We start from the raw sequence: 17554 nt of genomic DNA, 5'->3' as shown, positions 1-17554 counted from the left end.
ATTATAGAAATCTTGAATGATAGATTGAGGAGCTTGTGCTTTATTTTGAAGAAAATGTGCATTCATTGACGGTCTTAAATGTTAAAGTGATGATGCCAACAGAAGTTACACTTTAGGAAGATTTTTCTGTGAGGGATGTATAGGATAAGTTGGAATATGGAAATCAAAGCACACAGCCATACAGACTATCTTAGTAGCCTTCTTGTGACATCATGATGCCTGAACTAGAGTTGTGGTAGTGAGAATGGAAAAGTTGGCAAAATATGGTCTGAGGTGCCAGATGCAGCCTGCCGTCTGTTGTTCTGCAGCATTAGCTAAGAATGATTTTTACATTTTTAAAATAAAGTTTTACTGCATTAAAAAATGTAAAAAAAAAATTATTAGCTCACAAGCCATGTACTGCTCTCACTGTCCTCCCCACCCCCCAATGGATCTGGCTATAGTTTGCCAACTCCTGGATTAGAGAGACATTTTGAAGGAAGAATTATCAGGAATTGGTAGTTGATTCATTCTGGAGGAAGCTTCAGAGCATTCTTTAGTTTTAAGCCTAGGTAACCGAGAGGATTATGGTGTTATTAGCAAAGTCAGAAGGAGGTAGGTAGTTTTTGAAGGAAGACAAGGAACTTGACTTTTAGGTTAATAGTGGCACATCTGAATCAGACATATAACAAGCAGTTGAAATTAAGGGTACATATTGTCCAGGACTATATTAGACTATTGTCAAGAATCAAGTTTGTATAGAGGTATGGAGCATGTTTATTAAATAGGACTTAGGACATCTCATATTAGTCACTTAGCTTGTCAATTAGTTGCTTGGTGTCTGTTTTATTTTTTTATTCAGGGGTGGGTGAAGATCATTCTATTTACAAGGATATTGTTTTGGACCTTTTATGGTGAGAAATATGTGTCTCAAAATAAATTATACTGTTTAAAATCAATTTTGCTTGAGTGTCACTATTTCTTTTTGTAGTATTATAGAAAATGGAATTTCTATGTGTACAATAACATAGTGTGATTGAAAAGAAATTATTTTGGCGTCATCTCATAGAGAAAATACTCTTTTTCTTTTGCCCTTTTAAGAAAATGACACAATTTGTTAGTCATAGATGGAAAAAAAGATATTATTAGACATTTCTGTTGTGATGTGTTTTGCATCAAAATAAATTGATACTGTGTAGATAAATTATGAGTACTTATCTTAATGTGTTGAAAATATGTTCTAACAACCATGTGATAAAATGAAAAACTGAACAAAATGTGTACTCAGATGAATGATTCTCTGTACAAATAATGTACAAATAATGGTGCAAATGAATCATCAAAGTGTGAAATGATTTAAAACAAAACATATTTGGGTTTTTATTGAATCTTTATTGTAGGTTCATATATTTTGTGAGCTAAGTTAATAAGGAAATTGGCCAACTAGATTTTTAGAGTCCAGTGTTGTAGGACATACAGTATACCATAATTTATTTTTCACATAAAAGCCGCTGTTCATTTCTTCAGCATTAACATGTGTGCTTTCCTCATGTAGGAGAATATATAAAAAACTGGAGGCCAAGATACTTCCTTTTGAAGACAGATGGCTCATTCATAGGATATAAGGAGAAACCTCAAGATGTGGATTTACCTTATCCCCTTAACAACTTTTCAGTGGCAAGTAAGTTACATTGCATTTTTATACTCATCCTTATTATATTTTTGTTATTTGTATGACCTTATACATTGAATGCCTCATAATATATAATGGTAATATGAAATATTTGGTTTGGGTTTTATAGCAGCATAAAATTTCCTTATCACTGTTGGTAGTCTAAATGAATATGACTTGATATATTCTGAAGTAAATTTTCATATTAATTTGAATCTTATAGTTGGAAAATCTTTAAATATGTACTTCAGATGTACCTAACATAAGTGGGATCAAAGACTTCTGAACTTAGATGTTAAAATTTTTTAAATTTTATCTCAACAAATTCATAGTTTCACATACTTTTTCACTGACTATAATAGGAGAAACATTTTAAATTAGAAAACTAATTGCCGTAGAAATTTCATATATTCATTCCGGTTTTAATTTCCTAATCATTATCTCTTAAATTACTTATAATTTAAAAATATTTAGAAAATGTGGACCAGATTGTAAAATGACACAAAACCAAGCTAAGGGATTATTCGCTCAGATAATCAAGCAATCAGCTCTTCAGGCTGCTTGAATTTATTGATTAATCATTCAGAGTCATTCAGAGTCTCTCTGTACTTATATAATAATGAAGCATATTTGCACTCATCTTGTGTTAATTTTTTTTAAATTAAAAATGTTTAAAGGCTAAAGGGTGTATTTAGTGAGTTATAAAGAAATAAGCTTTGCAAGATCATCCTTATTGACATCAGTAATGTATTTCTATGTATTAGCTACATTTGGGAAAGAAATGAGAACTCTCTCGACAGTGGAACAAGACAACAACGTAGAAACCAGTGTCTGTATATAAAAGCCCCCTTTTTCTATTTTGTTCCAGTTGTTACGTTGTTGTTGTTGTTGTTGTTATTCTCTATAGATTAAATTGGAGATCTCTGTGATATAAAGCCAAGGAAATGCTAATGAATCATGGATTCATTAAATATCTTGTATGATGTAGTTAGTTGACTTTTTTCAAAAACTTTCTAAGTGTATTATTAGGATCTCACTGTGTATTTAAATCTTTTTTTAAAAAACATTGATGCCAGATGGATGCAGCATTTTAAAAAATGACATCTTTCTCTCTTATCAAAAATTTCCAAGACCTGTTTTATTCAGTCTTAGAATCATAAAAATATTACAGCTAGAGGGACTTTAGAGATCACCTATAGAGTCCACATCATCACTTTTCAGATGAGGAAACCAAGGTCCATTAACATAAAGGAACTTGCCTCAGGGTACTCAGATAAAAAGAGTAGAGACCAAAGTAAAGCCTGGTTTCCTGACTCCCAGTTCGGTGCTCCTTATACTGTAATATGCCTCTGTTCCAAAAATGTGAACTTCTCAGAAGTACTTCCTGTCCCTGATAGGTCATTAAAATATTATTTGTTCTTTTTAATGATCTTTATTTTTCCCAGATCAATAGTTATTTGTTAATAATTCATACATCTAAGAAATACTTTCATGGGATAGTGGAAAGACAATGCTTAGAATCAAAGGACTTGAATGTGAATTCTAGTTTTGCCATGTTATTTGTTTGACCAAAGAAGTCACCTAGTCTCTCAAGGTCTCAATTTCCTTATCTGCAAAATTAGAGGGTTACATTAAATGACCCTTTTAAGATCCTGTGAAGCTTTAGATCTATATTCCTTTAATATATTTAACCTGAATATATTGCCTTAGTCTCTATATCTTAATGACACTTGCAATTGGTTTGCTTGAAACAATTTATAAAAATTTAGTAAGGCAGAGCTCCTTTATCCTTTGATCAAAATGCAACATTTTTTTGACCTTATGAAATTTCACACCCGAACAAGTTTTAAAGACATACTGTATGTCATAGTCTGCCAACATCTGTTACAACACTTCCACTGGCAGGATCTGAAATAAAATACTGCACTCTTGGGGAGAAATCCTTTTTAGTGACTGACAGTCAACCCATCCATGAAATAAATATTAGCCTACATCTGTAAGTCTTTCTATAACTGATATGTTGGGGAAGTAGTTGGCTCAGCTGACTTTAGTAAAGTCGTGTGAATTCAGCTTCTCTTTGTAAACTAATTCTTCAGTTTTTAGACATGTTATTACCACGAAATGGAAGCTAATCTAAGTATTCTATATGATTTTTCTTGGATTTAGACTTTAATGGAAAATGATGTATAATAAATACTTTAATAATTCAGTTAAATTAATGAAAGATGAAATGACTCCATTGTACAAGAGACTTTTTTTTAAAATGTCTTTTCCCATGCTGTGTCTTATTGCTATTCTTAGAAATGATTTTATTCTATTTTTTGGATACTTGAATATAGTATTTCAGATATTCATTTTATGAGAAGTAGAGAGATGGATTTTATGTTTAAAGAGCAAAATAAAATTTTATGGATTTTGAGAAGAAAAAACCACACTCACACCCGCTAACACATACATGTACACAATTTATGCTTCCTGCTTCCCAATAATCAACATAATGAGAAAGGGAAAAAAAGAAGAAAAAAATGTGACCAAAGCCAGAGATCATAGGGTTTTCTTCCTTCCCTTGGAAGGATCAGTTATCAAATCACAATAATAATCCATGTGGAGGGTGATGCCAAATCTTTGTAGCTCATAGTGGGTCTCCTAATGCCAGGTGGTGAAGATGAACCAGAGCAGCACCAAGAAGCTACAGCCCAGATGATGACCCCTCTGGTACAGTCGCAGATTTCTTCTCCCAGTGTGAGTTGCTAGTGATGACCAGAACAGCTTCAGAACATCAAAGCCAACACAATGGTACTTTTGACATAGTCAACAATTTTTCATTGAATCAAGATCATCTGTAGTAAAGTAACTAAGAGGTCATAAACCCCATACATGTAATCAATCTAATTTGATACCAGAGTTCTCCCCTGTACTGCCACCAACTTAGCATTCCTAGCACACTTTGCGAAGCTTCTCCCTCTCTCAGAGTCCTATCAGAGGAATAATACAAAATCTTTGTCCCCCTGGAGACCTCTGTGGATGGACTGTACTTTTCTTCCACAGGGGCTAAATAATGACTCCATAAGTACATATGTGGGCAACTAAGTGGTTCAGTGGATAGAGTGTCAGACATGGCATCAGGAAGACTCATCTTTTTTCAGTTCAAATCTGGCCTCAGACACCTACTGGCTATCTGAACCTCAGTAAGACACTTAACCCAGTTTGCCTTGGTTTTCTCATCTGTAAAATGAATTGGAGAAGGAAACGGCAAACAATTCCAGCATCTTTGCCAACAAAACTTCAAATAGGATCCTAAAGAGTCAGGCCCAACTGAAACACGTACGTAAGCGTGTGCTGAATAAATGTGTGAGGGGCTGAGTAAGGGTACTCTGTTACCCACACTCAAGGACTCAGAATTACTACTAACTTAACTAAGGGATCTTCTTTATTCCATGTAAGTACATATCCACCATAGTCATAGAGTGATGGTTTGACCTCCCTCATTCTGTTAGAAAGTGAGACATCTCCCAACAATATTACCTCTTGGTCTCTCAAGTCTTCTCTGGGATTGTATTGTTTGAACCATTCCACAGCCAGAGAAGTCTACCAGTTGAAGGGGAGAACAAGCTATTTCTCCATTGGATACAGAACTCTTGGAAGGGGGTAAGCCTTTTGGGGCCAAAGCAGCTCTGGGCTGAGTTTAGAAGCCTCTTGCCCTGTGATGAGAGAGTGTCATTTTCAAGTTGGGGACAAGATGAAGACCTCTTGGATTAGGTGGGCACCTGGCATGGACTAGCATAAGGAGGCCAAGAAGGGCAGGAAGTCCTTGGAGGGATCATATAATCTAGTTCCCATTACAACACCAATCTCTAAACTTAGAAAGGTCCTGAAAGGGTCAGCCTGAACTATGTCCAAAACTTATCAGGTAAGTCTTTCCAGAGACTGGATCCCAGGAACCACTGGACCAAAGAGTCCTCTGTAGGGTGACATTGATTTGTCACTGATATGGTTTCTGGGAGATTTGAACCTAATTTGGTCAATCAGATATATAACAAAGCAGTTGATGATTAGCAGCAAGGGTTAACCTCTTGCTCTGAGGTGGGAGAGTGTTATTTTGCTAGTTGGAGAAAGGTTGAGTACCATGTTGGCTTTATCTGTAGCTAGAGGTATCATATGATCTTGTGCCCAGCACAATAGTGATTTGTAAAATATTTGAAAGTTCCCAGAGTTCCCCTTTATAATCTGCACAAAAGTCCTTCTCTACCTTCTTTATTAAAACTGCTTTTTCTAAAATACCAGTTTTCAAAAAACATTTCTTTTAGTAGGGGGTAGTGGATTTGTAATTGCATTGCTTTAGGGAGAGAACTCCTAGTGAGGAATATTCTCCTACCAATGCAAATCATTACCTGCTCTGCAAATTATAGTCTTAATGAATTATTTGGGACACTGAGAGGTTAAGTGATATTCTCAGGGTCATATAACCAGTGTGAGTCTGAGGCAGTACTTAAATATAAGTCCTCAATCATTAATCCGTCAAGGAATATTTTTTAAGCACTTCTCATGTACTGTGAGACCTTGTGCCAGGTGATGTGGATATGCAGATAAAAAATGAAACAGTATCTACTTTGAAGGATTATACATCCTAGTTGGGGAAACTTGCAAATATAAGTATCAGCAAATACCTAATAAATGTGTAAGGGTAGAATCTCATTCATTATCCCACCCATTTAAAAGCTTTTTTAGATTAGAACACATTTTTGTATTAATAAAACACAAAGGTTTGTACTACTTTTCTTCTTCCATCTTCTACTCAGTCATAGTCAGATCATAGTGTGAGAGACTTATTCACACCCTAAGGAATTTATATAAAAAGAAAGTGCTATTTCAAACCCAAATAGAGATTCTCAGATTCTGGTTTACTGAGATTGGAGCAAGCATGACTTTCGAAGATCACCTTTGAAGAGCAAAACTAGCGTTGAACTTTGTCAGAGAAGAGAGATATCAGGAAACATGAATAGCCCTACAGACTTCTTGGAGTAGATGATACAGAATGAGGAAAGTCCTCAAAAAAGGTTAGCTCTTTCTCTCAGATTCTCACAGTGCATGTCTGTGGATGGACAATAGACTATAATTTGCTGTTTCATTTCCTAGATGTTTCCAGTAAACTAAATTTGCTTCAACCCTAGAGAGGCCAAGGGTTAACACACACACACACACACACACACACACACACACGATATAAATATAAAGTTAAGCAGAAAGTCCAAATGTTAGGAATTTTAACTGGAAGTTCTATGTGAGTATGACTAAACTCAGAATTTTTGTCTAAAATAATCTTCTTAAAGCAGATTGAGAGGGAATCAAGTGACCTTAAGGACATTATATTGCCTTATAGGCTTAAAATGAATTCATTATTGTAAAGGGGGATTAAAATATGAAGAATAAATACAAGGTAGTTAAAATTGTTCTAAGATTTTAGTTTTTGGATGCAGGGAACTGAGGAGATTAAAAAAGGCTTCATGTGGAAGATAGGGTATAAGCTGTGTTTTGAAGGAAGAGAGGAATTTGTGGAGCAAAACTACTCAGGGTTTGCATTTTAGGAATGAGGGATGACAAGTGCAAAGACAGGAGATGGAATGACATGTATGAGGAACAGAGAGAAGGCTGATTTGGATGATTACATAGTGCAGGAGGAGTAATATATACTGTGGCTAGAAAAATAGGTAGAGACAAGATTCTAAAAGACATTAAAAACTAAGCAGGGTTTATCAAATGTTCTTAGGAGCAGTAGGGAGCCACTAGAGTTTATTGCATAGACATGGGACATGGTTAGTTCAATACTTAAGGAATACTACTTCCTTTAAGGAATTTCTTCTTCCTACTTCCAGGCTGATCTCCCAACTTGGGTGTGGAGAAACCTCCATTACAAAATGGAGTAACCATCTCTTTCACCTCAGACCTTCCATCTTCTCCTGTGCCTGTCCTTAGGGGAAGAATTAGAGGAAAGTCCCTGGGGAGTGGGACTTCCATCTTCTGCATACAATTTCCTGCCTAATCTTCAGAGGAAAGAAGAGTAGTGAAATGAGCTTCTTATCTGACTGTTTGCCTTCTATCCCACATGCTAGTCCAGGGCCTTTTAAACTTTTTCCACTTACCACCCCTTCAGAGTTGTTCTAACCCAATATTCAGCCTCCTCTAAGAAGAGTGGTGCCTTCTACTCAATGATGAGTAGTCTCACCTGTCATACCCTACACATGGCAGTGATTTTTCTTTACCATTATAGGTCATTATCCCAATCCCATTTCCCAAAGCCCACCTTCCCATTCCTTATTCCTGTCCCCCTTAACCTTCCCACTCTAAAGTTCTAACCAAATGCCACCCATCCACTGTGCCTTCTGGATTGCCTGTAAGCAACAAACTTCCCTTCATCCTAAATTTTTTCATCTCCCACACCTTCTGTCTTTTAGCTCTTACTGAAATGTGGCTCTCCATGCAGCCTCACTGGCCACCCTTTCTAGTACTAGCTGCATTCTTGTTTATTTTTCTTAGCTCCCTGGTCAAGGGAAAGGAGTTGAACTATTTTTTGTTCCCCATTGGCCACCTCCAGATTTTCTCCTTATCCCTGTCATTCAGTAATCTCTTCTCCTTTCAGGTTCATGCCATTTGTATCTCCCACTGAATCAGAATTCTGATAGCTATTGTCTACAGCTTCCAAGTCACTCCACTTCCTTCCTCCAATGATTTAAGTACATGACTCAAAATTTTTCTCTTATTCTCAACTCCTGCCCTTATATTTAGGGACTTTAACATGCGTATTGACTCTCCCTCAAATATCCTAACCAGTAGGTTCTGTAACCTACTCATTTCTTATTACGTGCTCTTCCAGTCCCCCTCAGCTACACTTTTTGGCATTCAAAGAGTTTTGTAACCTAGTGCCCTCCTCTCTTTCCAGTCATACATGTTCCAGTTGAAGGCATGTGATCTTACACCTAACTCTCCAACATGTACTCTGATTCAGTGACATTGACCTTCTTAAATTTCCAGGAAGACACTCCATCTCTTAGTTCCTGATATTTTCTCTGGCTGTCTCGTATGCTTGTTCTTCCTCTTTGTCTCTTGGTTACCCTAGTTCCTTTAAATCCCAATTAAAATCCCATATTCTTCAGGAAGCTTTTCCTAGCGTGTTGATAACTTGCTCTGAATTTAGCTAGACTTTACCTTATACAACAGGTACAAGTCCATCCACCTTTGTTTCGACCAACATCTCTTGAAGCTACTTCCTCATCTCTCCTTTCTTTCCATTCACTTAGCCAATACCCTAGGTCAGACCCTCAACTGGTTTATTTTTATCTGCTCTTCCTTCTTCATCTTTCTAGTACAATCCATTCTCCACAGAGCTGATAGGATCTTTTTTTAAGTTCACTTTAAAAACATGTTTGAGTTCCAAATTCTCTCCTTATCAACCCTTCCCCATCCATTGAAAGGCAAATCGTATGATAACTATCATATATGTGATGCTGTGCAAAACATGTTTCCATATTAATAATTGATGTGATCTTCAAGTGCAAATTTGACCATGTCCCTCCCCTAGTTAATAAACTCCAGGGCTCCCTGTTGCTTATAGGATCAAATAGAAATTCTTCTTTTGGATATTTAAAACCCTTCACAACTTGTCCTCAGTTTACCTTTATAGCCTTACTTCTCTTTGAATGCTTCATTTCCTCCAAGGCCCAAGTGCCACTTTATACATGAAACTTTTTCTCTCCCTTCCTCACAATTATCTTGTATCTCATACATATACTTGTATGTGTACATATGTTCTTACTGGGTAAGCTTCTAAAGAGCAGTGACTATTTTACTTTGTTTTTATATTCCTAGGGTATATTGTAGTAGACTGTTAAAAGAGCTTATTGATTTTTTGACCACTCACCTCTACTTAGTGTTCTTCCACCTCTATAGCACCTAATAGAACTTATACTCCACTGATATAGTACTGAGTCCTGTACTACCTTTGTGCAAAGAAGAGTCATTGGTTAGGGCTGAACTAGAGAATATGCCTAGTAATTTCATGTAATTTGACAAAGGCCTATATCTCAAAAGACCTGGAGATTTCAGAGGAAATAGATAGGCATCCTTATAAATGGGGAATAGTACATAAGTAGAGGGCTGATTGAAAAAATGAAAAATAGGAAAAAAAGAGAGGTTGCCTGGTTCAAAGTTTTATGGAGTACATTGCTCCTTTATTACAATATTGTTTCTGAACTATAATAAGGACTTTCATTACAAGTTCAGCCTTTCTCATTCATTTGTTTTGTGCTTTGCTTCCTCTTTTACTAATTGCCTGCACAATAGCCTTCCAGCTAGGAAGTTTGTGTCATTTTTGACCAATTTGTTATTGTCTTTCTCTTTTCCCCAAATGCCCTAGAATCTATTACTATGGGTGCATTTTTAGAATTTAAAAAAAAAAGTCAGAGCTTATTGAGAGATGCTGGAACAGTTCATAGTATTTGAATCACCCAATTAGCATTATTCATTTCTTGTGAAAAGTTATAGTTAAGGTTTTCATTTGTGGAATGTGTTCCTGTTTGGCATATTAAGAATTAAGTATCTGAAGTAGAATATTAAAAATAATTTGTTAAATATCATTATTTCTTTAAGTTCACCAGTGTATCTCCTAGTGGTCTTGTTAGGTATATTCTTTTTTTCTTAGTTCTGCATGTTAATTATGATTGTTAGACAGTTAACAAGGTTAACAGGAACCTGTGGAACCCAAAGGAGAATTCTTTTGTAAAAAGTCCAAGTAGCTATCAAAACCTACGTAGTTTTTTTCATGATTGTCCAACAGACATCCCTTATTTCATACTTGACTTCAAGATTTCTCTTGGTCAAGTGATGCCAAATACCAAATATCCACCTCTCTATAAGTTTTAACCCTCTATAAGGAGAACCCAAACGTCATACCATATCAACTTATCCAAATTAACTTCCTCATTGTTAGTGGATCATTTTAATAACATTTCAAATTAGCTTTTAATGATAACATAAATAGGACCTAAATTGTTAATTTGAGGAGGGAAAGTTTATCATCCAGTATTATGGAAGTCACTATATCCAATTTAAGTGCCTCAGTGTAGTGTAGAGGTGACTTTTGACCAGGAATGCTATGCCAGTATACTCTAATCTCAGGTACACCCTGTGAAGCTGAAAAAGGGCTTCAAGCATGGACCAAGTGATAGGTCCTCACTGTCAGCTAATTTAGCTTTGTCAGATGGATTCATCACCAGATGGGCCACACGTTGATATATTTTTCAGTCACAGGACCCTCAAAAATTATCTAGTAAGTCATAGAGAAGTTGCAGTCTACATCAGTAGAGGAAGTACTTATAACAATGAAATTATAGGATCTTAAAATATTATGAAGACTTAGGTCACAAAGAAGTCTTAAAGTTTGGCCAATTTACTTTTCCACTAAACAAACAATCTAATATAAAAAGTGTACTGAATTTGGAGTCAGAAAACCTGATTTCAGATCGCTCTCTGCTACTTATTTGCTTTTATTCACTTAGGTATAACACTTAACTTCTTTATCTCAGTTTCCTATAGATAGCTTTGATTTCTTTGTCTGAAAACTGCCTGTTCATTTCCTTTGACCATTCATCAATTGGGGAATGGCTTGTTTTTCCTATAAATTTGACTTAATTCGCTATACATTTGAGAAATGAAGCCCTAGTTTTCTGCTTTCTTTCTAATCTTGGCTACATTGGTTTTGTTTGTGCCAGAGGCTTGTCATTTAATGCAAAGAAATTATGCATTTTCTAGCCCATAATGCTCCATTACATTTAATCATAAATTCTTTCTTTATCTGTAGATCAAAAAGATGAAATATTCCATACTCCTCTAATTTGCTTATGGTATCAACCTTTATGTCTAAATTATGGACCCATTTGGATATTATCTTGGTAAATTGTTTGAAATGTTGGTCTATACCATTTTTTTGCCAAATTGCTTTCAAGTTTTCCCAGTCATTTTTATTAAATAGTGAGTTCTTGTTTGAAAAGTTTAGATCTTTGGGTGTATCAAACACTATGTTACTATAGTCATTTACTATTGTGTATTATGTACCTAATTTATTCCATTGATCCAGTACTCTATTTCTTGGCCAGTAACAAACTTTTGATGATTACCACTTTTACAATTTGAAATCTGGTACTGGTAGGCCACCTTTGTTCGCATTTTTTCCCCATCAGTTCCCTTTTAAATCATGACATTTTGTTACTGTTTTTTCTAGCATTATAAAAAAAATTTTTTGGCAACTTGATTGGTGTGTCACTAGAGAAGAAAATTAATTAGAAATGCCATTTTTATTATATTGGCTTAGCCTACTCACAAGCAATTAATATTTTTCTAATTATTAGAGCAAAATTTATTTGTTTGAAGTGTTTTGTAATTGTGTTCATGTAGTTCCTGGGTTTGTCTTGGCAGGTAGATTCCAAAGTATTTTATATTGTTTGTAGTTATTTCAAATGAAATTTTGCTTTCTACCTCTTGCTGCTGGATTTTGTTGGTAATATATAGAAATGCTGATGACTTATTATATATTCTGCAACTTTGCTGAAGTTAACTATTTCAGCTAGTAGTTTAATTTATTATCTAGGTTTCTCCAAGCATACCATCATAATGTCTGTAAAGAGTGATAGTTTTGTTTCCTCATTACCATTCTGATTCCTTCAATTTCTTTTTCTTCTCTTATTCCTATAGCTCGTATTTGGTGATAATGAGTTTCCTTACTTAGCCACTGATCTTCTTTGGAAAGCTTCTAGCTTATACCTATTTCTGTTAGTATTTGTGGATGGTTTTAAATAGATGCTACTTATCATTTTAAGGAAAGCTCCATTGATTTTTATGCTTTTCGTATGTTTTTCATAGGAAAGAGTGTTGTATACTGTGAAAACTATTTTCTGCATCTATTCAGATAATCATACAGTTTCTGTTGGTGTTGGTATTGATATTGTCAGTTATGTGATAATTTTCTCATACTGAACCAGCCCTGCATTCCTGGTAGAAATTTACCTGTTCATAGTTTATGATTTTTTTGATATATTATTGTAATCTCCTTGTTAGTATTTTATTTAAATTTTTTTGCCTCGACATTCATTAGGGAAATTGGTGTGTAGGGTTTTGGGTTTTTTTTTATTTTGCTTCCTGGTTTAGACATGAGCACCATATGTGTGTCGTAAAAGGAATTTGGTAGGATTCCTTCTTTGTGTCTCTTTCCAAATAGTTAATATAGTATTCAAATTAATTGTTCTTTAAATGATTGGTAGAATTCACTTGTGAATTCATCTGGTTCTGGGGATTTTTTAGGGAGCTCATTGAGGGCTTGTTCAATTTCTTTTTCTAAAATAGGGTTATTTAAGTATTCTATTTCCTCTTCTTTTAATCTCTGCAATTATGTTTTTGTAAATATTAAATCAGTTCCACTTAGATTATTAGATTTATTGGCATATATTTTGATAAAATAACTTCTAATAATTTCTTTAATTTCTTCCTTGGTGGTGGACTCACTCTTCATTTTTGATAGTGGTAATTTGTTTTTCTTTTTTTTTTTTTTAATCAAATTAACCAGTGTTTTACCTCTTCTATTGTTTTTTCCTCATAAGATCAGCTCCTGGTTTAATTTATTAGTTCAATATTTTTCTTACTTTCATTATTATTAACCTCTTAATTTTTAGGATTTCTAATTTGGTGTTTAATTGGGGATTTTTAATTTGTTATTTCTTTTCTAGTTTTCCTTTTGTTTTTTTTTTTCATACCCAGTTCATTTATCTGCTCTTTCTCCATTTTATAGATGTAAATATTTAGAGATACAAATTTTCCCCTAAGTATTGCCTTGAATGTATCCAAATGCCTTGTGTCCATTTTACATTTTTCTTCCAGGTTTTGCATGTAGCTGATTGACTTCATTGCCTTTTTCTGAGTTTGTGTCTTGATTTTTCCTATCACCATGATAACTTTCTTTGATCAGATTCTTTTGTTGTTGTTTGCTCATTTCCCAGCCTATTTCTTTACCTTTAACTTTATGTCAAAGTTGGTCTCTGCTCTCAGGGTGGAAGAATCATTGTGCCAAGTTTCAGGTTTTTTGCACTGCTGTTTTCAGAGCATTTCCTGGGGGTTCTGTAAATTTTTGGTTCTTCTAAGGTGTTATGATCTAATGAGAGATGTGATCACTGCTCTCCTGGCATGTATTCTGGTCTGTAAATGATCCAGCCATTCTTCTCTGTCCTGGAACTGTGTGATCAGGGCCCCTGCTCCCCTCTGGCCGCAAGTGTTATTGCTCTTTATGTCCCTGAAAATGTGATTCAGGCCCCTGTTCTCCTGTGGCCACAGGCCTCTTTCTGCCTTGGACTTGAGACCAGAGCCCTTCCTCCCTTGTGAGCAATCACAAGCACCCTGGAACTGTGATTAGGTTCTCTGCTTGCAAGCACCAGTGCACTAGTATTCCTTGGAACTGTGTTATGGGCAATACAACAGAGACCTGCACCCAGTGCTGGCAAATAGTCTCCTGTAATATCCTTCTGACCAGTTACCCTACCGCTTTAGCCTCTGTGGGCTAAGAGTTCCCACAGCTTCTGTTGTCCCTGACACAGATGCCTTCTAATCCTCTATTGGATTCCCTGACCACAGCCTGCACTGCTCTGTGCTCCAGGCCACCACCATTCCAGCGAGACAGACCTTTCCTGCCTACCTCTTAAGTTGTCTTGGGCTGGAAAATGGTTTCACCCCAGCCTTTTGTTGATTTTGCTGCTCCAGAATTCAATTTGAAGTATGAACTTTAAAGTTGTTTGGCAGGGAATTTGGAGGAGTTCAGGTTAGTTCCTGCCTTTATCTGCCATCTTGGCACCACTCCTTTTTATTCATTTTTCTAACCTACTTCCTGAATTCAGACTTCACATTAGGACCAGCATTTCATACTTCTGGAAGGAAGGCCTAGACTAGCCCTGCTGCCACTTTCTTGGAGTGGTTGTGTTATTCCAGGATTTTGAGGACAGCTCACACTGAGAAACTACAAGCTTTCAGTGCTCCCAAAGTGGACTGATCCAGGATAAAGTCTTAATTGCTCCCCTGCACCCCTCCCCCAGTCTGAGCTCTGTAAACTCCTAATCTGGGTTTAGGTTCAAGCTATAGTAGATTGCTCCAGGAATATGCTATTATCTATTGGGTAGAAAACTCTGCTGGTTTACAGTGATAGAGCTTTGACTGTAATTCTTTTTCTGATTATTCTTCTGCAGACTTCAGAATGAAATCCATGCTGAGATTGAAACTCTGCTCTGCTCCTGGCCTCCAGACCAGACTGATTTTGCTTACTTTTGAACTTAACAGCTTTTCCATTACACAGCCTATAGGAAGTGCCACCACTCCTTACTCTCGAATGCTACCCCTACATGCAGATCACCTTCTCTATCTGCCCTGAATCTGTGACCCACAACTGGGAAATGAGTGAATAATCTGACAGTTTTTGGTACCTGTTCCCATGCATGTGGTACCCTGCTGTGGCTCTGGGACCTCTTGCTGTGGTGTGTAGTCTCAGCCTGGGTTGTATAGTACTTCTGGGTGCACTCCTGACAGACCCTGTGCTCACTCTCTGTACTGATTTGGGCTTGAAAAATGATGCACTGTGACATTAAAGAAAACCAGTGTCATTGAATTGTAGGGTGGATGTATAAGAAGACTGGAAAGGGGGAAGGTTATGAAGGATTTTGAATGTCACAGGATTTTATGTTTGGTCCTAGAGGTGATAGGGAGTCTCTGGAATCTATTGAGTGAAATTGGTGGTGAAATTTTTAGGAAGATCACTTTGACAGCTGAGTGCAGGTGAACTGGAGTGGTAAGAGACTGGTAGCAGGCAAACCAATCAGCCAGCTATTAGAGTATTTCAAGTGGGAGGTATTGAGAGTCTACAGAAGGATGATTCCAGTATTAGAGCAGAGAAGGGGGCGTATGATGCAGATGTTACAAAGGTAAAATCAACAGGCCTTGACAAATGATTAAACATGGTAGCTAAGAGAATTTGCAGTTGACAATAACACGTAGGTTGCAAGTTTGGGTGTGACTGAGAACATAGTGATGGTATTCTCAGTGGTAATAAGAATGTTAGGAAGTGGGGAGGGTTTGGCAGAAAAAAATGAATTCATTTTTGGATGTACTGTATTTAAGAAGCGTATGAAATACCCAGTTTGAGTTATTCACATAGGGAGTTGGTGATGTGGACCTAGAGCTGAGCAGAGGGAAATTAGGACTGGATTTGAGAGTCATCAGCATAGAGTTGACAACTGAATCCATGGGAGCTGATGAGATCACCAAGTGCAATAGTACAGTAGAAGAGGACCCAGGACAGAGGCCTGTAGGGCACTCCCAATAATAAATAATTCATGGGCATGACTTGGATGAAGATCCATGCAAAGAAACTGAGGAATGGTCACTTAGGTAGGAGGAGAGCCTGGAGAGAATGAGGCCAAGAGATTGTCAGTGATTTGTCCAAGGTCACATAGGTTGTAAGGAGTAGAACCAGGATTTGAGGTGAAATGAACTATAAAAAAAAAGCTAAAGCAATAAGTTTTTCTTGCTTTTATTCAATTTTTTTATGTTAGGCTATAAAATGTATATACTAAAAATCTTAAATTTGGGTCACTTAGAATTATTAAGTTCAAATTGATGTTTATTAATGCTGGATAAGCATTTTTAATAAGCTAAAAATAGCATTATTTTTCATTACGGATAGTTTGTCTCTAAAATAAAACTATCTTAAAACATTTAGCTTTTATAATTAAAAATGGAGCTGGTTACAAGAAATTATTTTGTGTCAGATAAATATTGACACTGGAGGAGATGTCATTAGTCAACTAGTTCAATCCTGTCTAAAGCATGAATTTCTTCTGTAGTAGGTAGCATGCAGGTAGTCATATAGACTGTACTTGAATACCTCTGATGATGGAGACTTCCTTCCTGCTCCCCTCATTATTGAACCCCCCCATTCTATATTTGGACAGCTCTAGTTTTAGGATAGCTGTTTGGTAGCTTTATTTTTTGAAACAATTAAGCAGAATCACCTTCCCTTCTCGCTTCTACACATTGGTCCTAGTTCTATACAGCCCTGATTGATTATTGATGATGTAAGCATAAATAATTATTCATGACAGTCTTTCAGATATTTAAAGACAGTTGTCATGTCTCTTCTTCTATTTCTTTGTATAATAAAATCAGCTCACTACTTTGAAAACTGTCTTCCTTACATGTGCTTTCTTTGAACTTCCTGTTCTCTTTAGTCCATTAAAATTGTTTTTTACAATAATCTTTTTTTTTGGTATCCCTATTACTACTTTTATTTTTCCCCTGCGTCTTCCCCATTTGCTCCCACTATCTGAGAGTAAGATGGGGAAAAGGGGAATACCCTTATGACAGATAAGCATAGTGAAGTAAAAAAATATACAATTTCCTCTTCTTTTGTTCAAGCTAACTACTTCCAGTTCATTCAGCTGAATATCATTTGGCATGATCATACCGCTCTTCCTTACTCTAGTTGCCCTCTTCTGTATATTCTGTAGCTTATCAATATCTTTCCTAAAATATAGCACCCAGAACCAAATAATATGTTAATGAAGTCAGACCACAGCACAGTGTGATCAGTTATTACTTCCATCCATCTAAACATTGCTTCTCAATGCATCTTAAGTTTACAGTATCAGTCTAGTCTAAACCTTACCTGAACAAGAATCTTGTGTACAATATTCATGACAAGTATACATGCAAACTTTGCTTGAAGATCTCTAGTGGAAAGGACTCTATTATTTCTTAATCATCTTTAATTAGCACTAAGTGTTAGTAAGTTCTAAATTTGCCTGTTTTCCCCCAGGAGAACAG

The 17554-nt window shown here is 36.1% G+C and overlaps 1 protein-coding gene across 14 annotated transcripts in view; it reads left to right on the top strand.

Annotated features, from left to right (window-relative positions):
- AKT3 (AKT serine/threonine kinase 3) overlaps positions 1-17554 on the top strand; it is a 428671-nt gene that overhangs the window by 221222 nt on the left and 189895 nt on the right. For 7 of the 14 annotated variants that reach the window (XM_072647619.1, XM_072647620.1, XM_072647616.1 and 4 more), the window contains one exon: positions 1535-1660. Coding sequence is in view for 8 of the 14 variants with exons in the window: in XM_072647609.1 (XP_072503710.1) it covers positions 1535-1660 (126 nt within the window). In the remaining 6 variants the exon portion in view is untranslated. Of the gene's footprint in view, positions 1-1534; positions 1661-4307; positions 4448-17554 lie in introns of all 14 variants that reach the window. The other 7 variants (XM_072647610.1, XM_072647612.1, XM_072647611.1 and 4 more) reach the window with 2 other exon arrangements.

Source organism: Notamacropus eugenii, chromosome 2, assembly GCF_028372415.1.
Source record: "Notamacropus eugenii isolate mMacEug1 chromosome 2, mMacEug1.pri_v2, whole genome shotgun sequence".
Lineage (NCBI taxonomy): Eukaryota > Metazoa > Chordata > Mammalia > Diprotodontia > Macropodidae > Notamacropus > Notamacropus eugenii.
The sequence above is the reverse complement of the archived record's forward strand: the minus strand, read 5'-3'. Positions and strand labels throughout refer to the sequence as shown.